This window comes from Ammospiza caudacuta, chromosome 4, assembly GCF_027887145.1.
Source record: "Ammospiza caudacuta isolate bAmmCau1 chromosome 4, bAmmCau1.pri, whole genome shotgun sequence".
Taxonomy (NCBI): Eukaryota; Metazoa; Chordata; class Aves; order Passeriformes; family Passerellidae; genus Ammospiza; species Ammospiza caudacuta.
In genome coordinates, this window is record NC_080596.1 from 9,300,820 (window position 1) to 9,314,541 (window position 13,722).

Consider the following 13,722-nt stretch of genomic DNA (forward strand, 5'->3'; position numbering starts at 1 on the left):
CAACACGCTGCACTGCAAAGGTTGAAAATAAGAATAAATATTAGTAAAGTCCCTCTCCATTTAAAGTGTTATTTTTTGTATGTTCTGAAACCAATAGAAGCAAGTAATCTTAAACCACATTTGGACGGTTATTATTCATTCACCATCAAACCAAATTTTTCTGACATAGCTTGTATGGGAAGCAGTAGTTGCTGTTCAGGTACAGTCCATTTACAGCTGCTGAATTCTCATTTATGTGATTTGCTGGTTGCCATGCAGATTCTTTGCATATATTCAGAAAAAATCAGATTTTGATCTGTGTTTCAGATCAGCACAGCAGACTGCAGTGCTCTGCAGCATGTTCTTTCCCAGTGGCACATAAGAAATAACAGGAAAAGAAAACATATATTAAGGAAGCACAGAATCTCAAGTGTCATTTGTTGAATGGTGGGTAGCCCAAGCAGACCTTGTACAATGTCTATATTATAATTGCAAAGCCAGAACAAAAATAACAGATTGTTTTTCCACTGCAGACAATCTGATTTTCCTATGACAAATATACCTTATCCACCACCTAAGGCATTACACTCATAACAAAAGGATTAATAAAATATGATGTATTGCATTATTAGTGTTCTATTAAGGATGAGGCTAGGCTCCTTCCAAGTGCAAGTTACTCCTGTTCTAGAAAAACAGGATGTTGCATAAGAAAAATAGTGCAACTCAAAGAACAAATGTGTTCTTAAATTCTGTATGGTATCCATCATTTTTTTAGCCTGTGTTTTGAAGTATATCTAAGTAAGCCTCTAACGGGTTTCATTTAAACCTGTATGCATAAGGAGTATGCCATAATGATTTAAAACTTATCGTTAACATGGTAACCTAGAAACCTGCAACACACAAGATATTTCCACAGTTATCTGTGTTATTCAGAAGTTTGACCCTTTGTTTAACCAGCATGACTGATATTTATTAAAGTACATGCAATTCAAATCATATTCAAATGCTAAAATATTTCTGTGCAGAGCAGTAGTGTACACCGGGAGATACAGTGGTAGAGTTATGAAGTATGTTTAACATTTCCTCACCTTTACTCCTCTGAATAATAAGCAAGGGTTTAAATGAGCTGACAATGTTATATGCTGTTATTTTTATTGTTTTAGTAACTGAAAAACTAATGTTGAAAGAATGTTTTTAATTGAGTAAGCTCTACAGTCAACACAATGTCATGTGTTGTGACATGTCAACACAATGTCTGTGGCAAAGTATTCTGATGGTAATTCCTCTGTAAGTATTCCTATGTGTCTCATTTAATGGTACCTGCTGGACCTCAGAGTGCAGTACAGTAACTACCTAGGTAGCTAAAATTTTTCTGCAAACTTCTAAAATGAGCTCCTGATTTAATGTCAACAAGCTACATCATAAAGATGCAATTTACAGAGCATAATTTAACTTAATCTTCAAAATATGTTCACAAAAGGAAAACAAAACAGACTTGATACTAATTAGAATTCCCATCAAGTAGCAGCAGTAGTAGTAACTTCTGTTTAACCAGGATAATTAAAACCTTTGAGACTATCAACTTGTTTGCAAAAGTATCCTGGGGCAGCAGTCATTTATCTATGCAAAGTAACAATCAAACACAATGGAAAACAAATCTGATATAAAATAGGAAAGCTTACAGCAATTATTGATCAAAGCAATATGACCCTGTGATCCAAGGGGAAGTTCAAGATTTTCACAAATACTTGCAATCTGAGAAGTATCTCTATTAAAATTCTGTGGTGAAAGCAAATGGCTGCGTTAGTTCGTACCAAAGACACAGTGCTTTGGTAAAATGCTTAAATTTTTTTCTGTATTGCCTTGCCAACCTTTCCAGCTCCTTTGAAATGCTCCACTTTGTCCCCCAATAAAATCAAAGAAACAAGACCCAACAGCTATTGGATTATAGCTATCCATTCCTTTTAGTGATGGTCAGATGAATTTGTGGATCTTAGTGGGAGACTATCAAAATATGGTACTTCTGCATTTTTAGATCTGGTTTTTGCAAGAAATTAAAGATTTATGTTAGCTAAGGTTTAGATTAAACATAATCTAAGATTTTTACAAATCATGGTTTTGGATAAAATTCTTTGCTACATCTGATTGTCATTTTGAGTTCCAATATTTTTCTGAATTTAAAAAGCATTTACCAACATCAGCCAGACATTTTAAACAACCAAATAAGTATTTAAAATGTAATTGAATAAATAATAAAATTAAATTCGTTTCTTTGCATGAATTTTGAAAGAAAAAAACCTGAAATGTTAAAGTAGGAAAAGTTGGGATCATAATAACTAAATCATAATGCTGAATTGATTTGCTATTTGAGAATGTAGGAGGGTGAAAGTTGGCTAAAGATCATTATTTTTGGTTCTCTCACTTTCACAATTCTGCATTCAAGAAACTCTCTTATGGAGTTTATGTTCTTACAGTAACCTAATGTACAGAGTGATATTAAGGTTTTTATAAATCATAATTAAACTTTGTGTTTCATGTTTTACTTTACATCAGCTAATCATTTCAGCATTCTGCTGGATTTATATGCTGTATTGATTTTTCTCTCAGACTTTCTACCAAATGGAAATATTGATTCAATTATTTAGTGTTGGGGTTTTCTGGCATAGATTTATTTGGTTTCAAAATTTAAAAAAAAAATTAAGCTCAGGTCATATCCTTATTACTCAAGTTGGTAAGTTCATGTTAGCTTGAGTGACTTAGAATATCTGGAGAGATTGAGGAAGTCTTTATGACAAGCTATGGTTGAATAATATTCCTGTAGTTGAGAGATACTTGGTATCTTAAATGATGTTTTTATCATAGTCATAAACAGGATTCCAGTTACAGTTGGAAAACAAGAATGAAAATAAACTACAGCCTCCTCTATGAAAACTTGTAAATATCTATATGATTTATGTGGTGATATATTGCATGTATCTCTACCTGATCCCCAAAGATACTTCATTTGAAATCCTACTTAATATTTCAATCTTCTCAGCTTACATCAACAGCTGTTATTTTGAAGTGTTTCTTTCTTTTCCTCTAGGTATGAAAGCTTTTCATACTCTATCACTGGCTAAAATTGTCAGAAATGCCTGACTGTTTTTAAACCTAGCCCGTTCTCATTGGCAGAAGCAATCCAGATATGGAAGTGCATATAAAGTAGTGTCTGATATGTAAGAACTAATGAAGAACTTCATCTTCATGTAAATGTAACCTTGTCAGTACTGCCTAAGCCAGTGGAATATGCTAATTTACTGGCTGTGGATGCTGTGTTTCAGTGGCACACATTTTCAGGTTAGCAGTTATTAAAGAAAGTAGGTAATCTCATTCACAAAAGTAGCAAAATATGTGCTTGGTGGTCTCCTTTTTCAAGGATGCTTTTGGAATCCCAGATGTGATGGTCAGCACTTGGGGCTTTTCGGATCACAGCTGTGTCCTGTTGCTCTGGAAAAGGGTGAGGGAAGAGAGGCAGTGCCTACAGCTGGAGAGGTGGTGCTGTGACAAGCAGGGAGGCTTGTGGAAGGATTTCCAGTACTGGAGCAGAGAAATTTGCTGTGCTTCAGAGAGTGTGGAAAGAATTGTCTACAAACTCACTAGCTTAGTTCTGGGGGTTGCAAGGGCATAGAGGGAAACTAGCACTATTGTGTATTTTTCTCTAGTGTTGTAAATCTTTATTTGGACAAAAGGTGGGCTTTCTCAAACTCCTGAGTGGCTCAGAGTTCTTTTGCAGAGTGAATAACTTCAAGTTCAACTTTAAATACAGTTCTGCTTCTGTTGGCTTTGGTGAAGCTTCCCCGGGAACTTCAGGTTTGTAATGTTGTTGAGATTTCTTGGGAAGATTTCTTGGGCCCATAGAGATCTGTATAGGGTATGTCAAAATACATAAACACAGCAGACTTGGAGTCTGTGAGTGCTCTGGGGCAGGAATGGGCAGTAAAATAAAAGTCTCTAAACTGAATTGTTTCTTGAGGAGACGCCCTTTATGATATGGAGCTGGATAGGGCAGAGTGGCCCTATTCCTACTTCTATTTTCCTGTTGTTTTAGCTGTTATCTTCATCTAAATGCTGGAACTGGCCCTTCTGTATGTGAGATAAAAGACATAGCTGCTTTTTTTTCCAAAATTAACTAATCTTTTTTTCCCATTGTATCTTTGCTATAGAGGAGCACAATGAAGCTCACCATTACAGTTTAGTTAAGAGCATAGCCATGATTTAAGAGCATAGCTTGTTAAATCATTGCTTGAGCCCTCAGATTTTACATCCCAAGAATAAGAGGAAAAACAAAAAGTTGAGATGGAAAACTTGAAGCAATTCTCACTGATAACTTTGTATAATAAGTGCATTGTTCCTGACTTGTAATTCATAGAAATTGATAGGCTGGTCATTAGAGGAAAGGCCAGTTCATGTATGAGAAATTTTAAAATGTTAAAAATATGACTTCAAACTTAGTTTGTCTAGAAGCCCACTTAAATTCTTATTCTCTGCATAGTGGGGTATCTATACACAGTTGCTTCAGTAAGTACCAATGGTTTTGAGCCTCTTTATTCATGACATAGGATCTGCCATATACACTCATCTGAGCAATTCCTGTGTTGTTACTTGGTTTTGTCCTACTCTAGATGGAACTCTGTTAAGGCAATGTAATGATTATGTATTGAAGACGTATTTGGAATGAGAGAGAATAGTATGGGTTCCTAATTGAATTTTTATATTTTTCCTCTTAATAGCATGTAAATGTAGTGTTGTTATTCATGTTAATAATTTGTATGTTTTATAGATATTTTGGGAGGTCTTGCATATGCTTTCTGAATTTGCACAGTAAGTCTTGTGCTCAGGATAGATTTTTATTCTTTTTTCCTAGGTGGAGTCTTTCCTTAATGCTTATTCCTTTCCTTATTGAACATTATTATATGTATTCACTATTATTGAATAAAAAATACTGAGTAATGCAGTGTGACATTACAGAAAGGGAGTGAATTATGAGGAGAAGAAATGCAGTGGTTTTTACGTATCTTAATATTGGAAGGGCCAGGGTTAATCATGGGAAAAATAAACAATCATATTGTCAGTTTCCTGCATAAATGTCTTTTCTAATTCTTGGTAGAGTTGGATGAAAATTATATCTTGCCTCTGCATTCCACATTTTCTGATCACACCATACTTACTTTTCTTATTCCCTTTTAACAGCCCTGGGAATTAAACTTCATGGCTCATCAGTACACCCCCCTGTCATTTTCTCCTCAGCATGTCAGTCACAGACTTTCTTTTCAAATTCATATGCTAAGCATGTCTGAAGATGTTCCATTTTAGTCATCCCAGAATCATCTTGACCAGAGACAGTCTGGTTGTGGGAAGGCAAGCTTTAACACAGGGCTACTGACCCTGAGCAGAGTAAAGCAACTCTCCCTGAGCTCTTCTCTGCTGTGGCTGAGCTCCTTTTGGTGCCCAGTGCAGCACAGACTGGGGTACACAGCTGTAGTGCTTGGTGTAAAATGTCCTTACTCTTCAAATCTCTGTCGTCAGGATGCTCTTGTCAGGCCAGGCGAAGAAATATTTAATTCTGGCTACCTGAAAGTTGTTAGGCATAAATCTTGACTTTCTGCCCAGAAAGAGGCACTCAAAAATCTCCCGGCAGTCCATGCAGATTTCCCTTGTCTAAAGACTGTGTGTTTAGTAGGAAGCTGATCTATCTGGTTGATATCAGTTTCTTGTTCTGGCAACAATGTTTTGTTTTGGCTGATGCAACTGAAGCTGTTTCTTACCTAGACAAGTCCACAATTTTAATGTATAAGTTTTGGGTAGCAGAGAGTTACTATAATCTTTAAACTGACCTTCAATTACCGCTGTTGTACAGCATAGATCTTCCTGTCCTTACACTTCATCCAGGAGGCTTTAAGTCGTGTCTGAACTTCATATGTTATAATGCATGTTTATGTACAGTGGGATCATGTTGTCATAATTTTTGTATTAAAATATCTCTTCTATAGTTTTCCAAAACTGTGCTTCTCTTACTGAAAGATTTTGCCATAATACTGTTTTGAGTAATTTGATTCACCAGCATTCTGAGGATAAAGTTAAAAATACATACGCAACAAATGCACTAATTTTTATCTGTTTTTTTCTTTCTTTTAAACAGGCATTGAAATTTTCTTCTGTAGAGAAGGTAGACAATGTTCTGACTTCATTACTGAGAAACAAAATATCTACTTATGAATTCAGCCTACTCCAAAGTGAAGAAGAACACCATCACCAAGCTAGTGAGTCACTTGTTCTATGTACTGATTTATATTATTGATGCTATGGTTGTTACATATAAATGTTAATAAGACAATCCTTAAGTATTGAAATCCTCTAGGGAAATGGAAGAATCCACAATAAAGACAACATAAGCAGAAAAAAAGGGAGAAATAATTTTGTAAATCATTACTTTGTGGCTCAGTACTTTGTATTTATACTTCCGTGGATTGTTGATCAGCTTTGGATTAACTGCACATTGACAGCTTTGCAGCTGAGCAAATTCATACTTAGAGAGAAAATGGTCAGTAAGAGTCATGTGGAGATGCCTGTATATGGTACGGTTTATTTACTAATTGCTCTTCTGCAATGCAGTTTAAACTGCACTTTTTCCAGTTATAGGGGAAATCTGAAAGTTTTCTCTATCTGAAAAGAATAGATGACTTTTGATCTTAAAACAGCACTAAACTTCTTCAGTCACTTCTAGTACCTATGCACTTAGTGGTTTTCATTACTTCTGGCAAAAAGATAATTTTGTTATTTTTAATTGTTAAAATAAGGTATCCAAGTGAGCTTAAAATAGGGTTTCTCTATAAAGTAGATACATTATATAGACAATTCAGTTATGCATCAACAGAAGCTGCCGTTAGTACCAAATGGAGGGCCCTGGTTGAGTTCATTAGCCACTTATTAGGGATTCAAACTTGTTTACAATCAACCAAGAGTGTGCTTATTTAGCTTGTGTTTTGAAAGCATCATTATGATGTTATTTCAAATTAAAATGTATTAAACCTCAGCATTTTTAGAAAACTTCTGGGGAAAAAAAGTACTCAAGAAAATGTTTTCTTTCTAAAATACTTGAGAAAGATATGTTCAGGACACTGCTTGACTTCTGTTTTGTGTAGCTAGACTTTGGTTTTGAGAGAGAAAAGAGCTCTGTACAATCAGTGAACCTGCCACTTCTCATAACCAAACTCAAACAAGTTTTGTAGGTAGCACTATGGGGATTGCCATCATGTTTCCTTTCCTTTTCTTTGTTGATGCAATTCACTCCTGTGTATTAGATAAACATGATTCAACTTGTAATGTAAAAATGCGCTTAAACATCAAAATTAGTGGGAGCAAACAAATGAGGTGCCTGTCCTTGACGTTTTCCTGCAAGACTGCAGGATAGGGGTGGATAACACAGACTCAAGAGTCTTTCCCTAAGTGACTAACAACTATTATATCTGGTGGTGTTTTTGAATATTGAGAATAATGCTAACCAACCTCCTATGGCCCCCCAAAAAAGCCAGTGTGTTTCAAGAGCAAGTTGACTGCTTGAGGCAATAGTGACCTTAAAATGAACTGGTTTGATGCATGGCCCAAAAAGAAGGTGCAAAGTTGGATGCCCAGATTCTTCATGGAAAAATAGATGTGTTTGCAGAGCTGGAAGCACTCAGAATGTGGGAGGCTTAGACTCTCATCACTTTTCTGCCTGAAAGGTGTATGAACCTGTGTCTTTGACTCCCATAAAAGCATCCCAGACAGCCACTAGACATGTCCAGTAGTGGATGAGAGGAGTGCAAGTTTTCAGCATGAAGTATAGGGAAGAGAAATTGTATTGTTCTACATGGGTGCTTTATTTGAACATTCTTGCACATCAGGGTGCAGCTGATAAATTGCTGCTCTTGAAAGATCTCAATATGACCTCAAAATGAACCAAGAATGAAGAACTTATGATTAATTTATTGGATAACTAATGAATTGCATGGTTTGACTTCTCACAAATTGTGATCTGTGTGATTAAAAACTTGGGAGTCTGAAAGTAAATCCAAGAGGCATACAATGTAATGAAATTAAAATGCAGTATGATACTTTCCTGTACAGACAGTGGTTTAGATCAAAATATGATGAGATGCAAGTTTGCTTACATAATTTTTAAGCTGCCAGTCCCATCTCCAAAATGGCTTTTCAACACTTTTTTAGTATGACAATGCAATATTTGTGAGCAGCCAATGTCTAGGCTTGTAGTGTCAAGATAGGTGGCAAAGGTGCAAGAGTTTAACTCTGAAACAGATGAGCAAGCTAAATGCAGACTGGATAGAAACCACTGGAAAATGTTGTGTTTAACACACAGCTTTAACTGGAGACAGAGCCAAGACTTGTCTGGGATTTTTAGTGATGGTGTCACCTCTTGTGAAAGAATGTAACTAAAGGTGGAAATACTGTGAAATATTGTACATTCCATACTGAATTGTTTTCAGGTATATTGTGTGCACATTCCTTTATATTCTGGTAATAGAATCCAGTCAAAGCATACCAACAAATTCCCACTCAAATTTCAAAATATTTATTGAGAAATGTTTCTTTTTGGAAAGTCCTGATTCTCAGAATCCTCAGATTTGGGAATTTTTGTTGCATTGTTTCCTGTCCAAGAAATAACAATTTACTTGAGGAAAACCTGCTTCATTTTCCACTATTAATTATTTTTCCCTTTTTACAAGTTATCTATTGCTATTTCTCTAATTAAACTCAACTACTGGTGCTTATGAAAAGTCCTTAACTTGCTTTATAGAAAACAGTGCTTTTTTGTCACCTAAAACTGCTAGCAACATAGCAAATTCTGTCCTGATTTCTGTAATTATTTTTTCCAAGTTTAAACGTCTATCCCAAAAGAAGAAATAGAGTCTGGGGTTTTAGCTTCTGGCAGAATAATGGGGTGAGAGGGAAGGTACTGATATTGGCACTGTAGAAGTCATCTTAGGTGCTATTTAAATTGCTAAGAAAAACAACCGTGTCCTGTTTCAATAATTTGGGAAATAAAAGAAGGATGTCTTACAAGATGTGCAGAAATATCACTGTAGGCTGCTCTGTTTCCTTACTTCAATTTTATGAAAATTCCCACAGGCTAAGACAATGCTATGATAGAGTAATATTAGATTTTATGCTCTGTTTTATAGCTGAGGTTTTGCAGAATTCTCTGCAGAGAAGAGAAAGGACTATAACAGGACAAAACATACAAAAAATCCCCCAGCAATTCACTCTTAACCTTGTGTATTTCAAAAGGAAGTTTAATTAAAAGCAAGTACTGGCCTCAATGTAAGTTGAAAGTTGAAGAAGCCACCTTAAAGCACTTAATATTGTGACACTTGAGGACTTTCCCTTTAACCTTTCCTTCCAGCTTGTGATCATCTGCTAACTAGTTCTTAGTGTAGGTGCCAAACAGCTACAGCTTTTCTCTGTTAACGTTCTCCATTAAAGCACTGCAAACAAAATCTCCAGCAATTTTCACCAATTCAGCGTGACAAACTTGCAAGTTCAAGAATGGTATTTTCTACCTGAAGCACATGGGCTTTCAAATAATTACAGCCTCTTCCTACTGTGTATAATGCAAAATTTTATTTGAAGTGGTTAAACATGGTATGATGGAATTTTCTTTACAGCAGAACATCTAGTTTGTCTTAAGAGCTCAGCTCAATTTTGAGAATTGGCAGTTTAAGAACAGTTATAATTTAAAAATAAACACAAATACATCTTGTAGTGGGCTTTTATTATCTGTCATTTTGACAGTGGAACCTATAGCTGTCAGTGATTTCTGCTGTAGAATCTGGTGGAAGGAGAGTTGTTCACATTTCCTACTGACTTGGGAGGGATTCAAACAATTAGTGATGTCTCCTTTCACAATGAGGGCAAAAAACAAAGACTAGAAAGCTTCAATCATCTCTTTTGAGATCATTAACCTTACTGTATTTCATAATTATAAATGGATTTGGGGGAGGAATTTCTGAGAGGCCAAGTACAAGGACATCTTTTTCCCTTCACTGCAAAGCTATTAGGGTTATGTTATTATTACATAATAATGGGAGGCAAAGCTATTAGGTTATGTTATTATTAGCTAATTATTATTAGTAGAGAGTGGCTACTGGTACCACAGCATGCAGAAATGGTCACTGAAATGTTGCTGAGGTTGCTGGAAGAACAGGCGCCATCTCCACTCTCAGTATGGCATTTACCAAGACAACAATTGTACTGAGCCAGCCTCAAGTAGTTCAGGGCTTTGAGGGAGGGCTTCTCAGCAAGGCTGGTAAAGTTTGGCCCTTGAAGATTGCATCCTACTTTGTGTGAGTGCAGCATGCTGCCAACTGAGTATATACAGGTTTCAATACTCTGCCTGAAAATCAGAGTATTGAAACCTGTCTGAAGTTAGTGAAGCTCAGTCGTCTGTGGCTGCTCACAATGACTTGTTGTTTTGTGTCACAACTCGATGCCACCAGGCTTCAGGTTCAGGAGCAGAAAAGACTAAAACTGTCCATTTGAACCACTCATTTCCTTTTGGAGTTTTATGTAGATCTCACTATACCACCAATGTTGCTTTTAAAGTTTTCCTGCCTTTGCAATTTATTTTCTAAGCAGTCAGAGTATCTCTTCTTCATGCTGTACACTTGGCTTGGAGATGATATCTAGCTTTCCTTACATTTTTTAGAGTTTTAAATACATGCTCAGCATTATGTCATTTACACTCAGTGGTGATAATTACAGACACATAAAGAGTAAACAGCTTTATCCAATGTCACATTAGGAGTGTTGCTGTAAAGTATAGGGCCAAGGAAAACTTAAGGCTCAGTGCTAAGTGAATGAACCCTGAATGTAATCCTATTAAAATATTGATTACAAAAATCTGAAATGAAATTGCAAACAAGGCTCTCTGTATGACATATCTCATCCCATCCAGGTTAAGAACTGGTTAAGCTGAATCCTACAACCAATTTAGAGAAAAGCAAACAAACAAGGAGCAATATAAAAAAAAAGTTTGTCTTAGGAAATTGGTTTATAAATTTCTTTCTTTTTACCATCCTCCATGGCTGGCTAAGGTATTTCATTGGTTAATGATGTAGTTTCCTGAAATGTTCCAAGTATGTAAGTGTAGGAGTCCTGCCTGAATATCAAACTCAACTAGGGAGGAGTTGAGTGGTGACCAGGCAAAACAGCTCAAGTGCAAGGAGCTGAAGGAGTTTTGCAATACCTCTGTTCTGTGTTACTTTAAGAGTGCAGCAATGCATTCTAGGCAGTTGTATACCTGCCTAGAGCAGGCTTATGAATGTCACCTCCTCCTCTCTTTCTATTGATGAAGAAATCATAGCATCCAGACCATTGGTAATATAGACTTGATTGCCTTTCCGATTTGTAACTAGTTGTTTTTTTTTTATTTCATTACTATCAGTGGAAATTAATTCAGACCATGTTATTAATACTGTGTTAAGGCTCTTTTTATTGACTATATTTGACCTTCTGGTGTTGTCTAATAGGGTGCAAACTATTGAGTACCTATTGCATTGCTGGACATCGAAAAAAACAAATAGCAGAACCCACGAGTACTAAGAAGAGCAGTTTGAGCATTTGTGGAAGTTCTTTTTTAAATATTAGCTCAGATTTGAACACTTTTTTTAAGAGAATCTTATTTTTTCTTACATTTAGAAAAATCTAGACAAAAATAACAAGTCAAATGCATATACTCTGGGCTAAAACTGATAGTTCTTCAAATGACCGAATCAAACCTAGTTTGTGGAGCTTCAATTAAAATGTTGAGCAATATTGAGTAAAGAAGTTGTGTAGCATGTACTTGTCTCAAAAACCTTAGCTGTTATGCAGTTTTACAATTGCCTATTGTAGCCCAAAGGATTTTAAAGCACACTGCAAATAAAAGGGAGTATAAACTACAACACATACGCTTGTTGATGGAAGTTCAACCTGCCAAGGCTTCTAAAACAAGTGGCTTGATTTACACAGGTGCTGTGTATTTACAGTTTCTTGATTATATTTTTCTTTGCCTGGTGGAAATAAAAGTCAGGCAACACTAAATTTGTTTTTAAATCAGTTTAGAGTTGTTAATGGTACTTTTGATTAAACTGTAGCCCACTCAAATATCACCAAAAATAATATTGGAATGGGATAGTGCTGGAATATTCTTTGTCTAAAATGCAGTCAAAATTGTCCTAACATTTTTTTTCTCAGTTAGTACTTAGCTATGCCTATTCTAACAACTGCTCTTGTTCATTTTATTGAATATTGGAGTGAGATTTTACTCTCTCCCATATTATGATTCTACTGGAACAAAAAGGCTGGGCAGGGGAAGTACAAAAATGAGCCAAATTTCACTATGCAGAAGAATGTAAAAATTAGAAAATTTGTTAAAGACTGGCAGCTAAGAGATTTCCATAAGTCATAACTTCTTTCAGCACACAGTGGGCTGAAAATGTGCTGGCTAACCTGTAGACAACTGATGACAGGGTTATAAAATAAAACTCAAGAAAGATAGAAAAAACTGTGTAAACTCCCAAGCTGAGCTGTAGTCCTGGATGGGAGACATGTGGAAATAGACTGTCTGGAGTTGAAGGGAAGTTACTGCAAAAACAGGCAGGTTGAAGACAAAGAAATTACCAGGACTAACTGGCATTCTTTAAGAGCTCTGAAGAAATTTTAAAGTAGAATATCTGGGTTTCTAACAGTGCAATATTTCATTTTTAGTACTAGGACGTGTGACCAACCAGGAGTTGATGCCCAAACCCAGCTTCTCAGGCAACCCTGTGACTTAGAAGCAGGCTAATGTATCATTTCTACTGGACAAACTAATAAAAGTGTTAATTTAAAAAGTCTTCTGTAATGTGAAGCCTGACCTAATGAATTTCTTGTAGGTTTTTTTTTGAGTCAGTAAACCTGGTTAAGTCAGTAACTGACTGGGTATGGTTGGATAACTGACCAAAGCCAGGAGACAGGCAATTGGGAAAAATCTTTTTTTGCTAGCAATGCAAAGTGTTCGGTGTAGCAAGGAAAAAGGCTAATGGGGGCAGGGAATGAGACATTTAGTCCAATTTAGACATTTACTGCATTTATGCAGTAAAATGTCAGATGATATTCATTACAGGTAAAACCAAAGTAGTGCAAGTGAAGAAAAGCAGTCCTATGGTATCATCCAAATTTAGAGGATTCCTCAGACTATTAGCGCTGAGGAATAAGACCACTCAGTTCCATGAGAACATCACCTTGTTGCTAGGCAGCAGATCAAAAAGCTAATGAAGTACTAGGAATTATTAGAAAAGGAATAGAGAACAAAACAGGACATAATTATGGCAATGCATGAATTATATGGCGCATCCCAAAGTTGAGTTTCATGTGCAGCTCTTCTGTCATCTCAAAATAGTTACAGAAAAGCTGGAAAAGGTTGAGGGGAGAGCAGTGTGTTTGGTGGAGTTGGTTCTCTACAGGGCCCAGTTAACTAGACTGGAGCCCTTCAAAAAAGAAATTATGAGAATGAGTAAATCATTGGAATTGCATAGAGGGCAGACAGTGATGGAGAATAAGATGAATAAGGGACTGGCAGTTGAGCCCTAGCAGGAGCCAGGCTCAAAGCAAACTACAGGGAGTGATGCCTTGTGAAGGCTGACTCAGAACAGAGACTAGATGGAGCAAAATAATAAAGTGTGTATT

General features: G+C 36.2%; 1 protein-coding gene across 1 annotated transcript in view; it reads left to right on the top strand.

The window, feature by feature from the left end:
• The window catches only part of BANK1 (B cell scaffold protein with ankyrin repeats 1), a 134,635-nt gene that overhangs the window by 42,628 nt on the left and 78,285 nt on the right, over positions 1-13,722 (top strand). Inside the window, exon 7 of the mRNA XM_058804077.1 lies at positions 6,158-6,278. Within this exon, the coding sequence (XP_058660060.1) occupies positions 6,158-6,278 (121 nt within the window). The remainder of the gene's footprint in view (positions 1-6,157; positions 6,279-13,722) is intronic.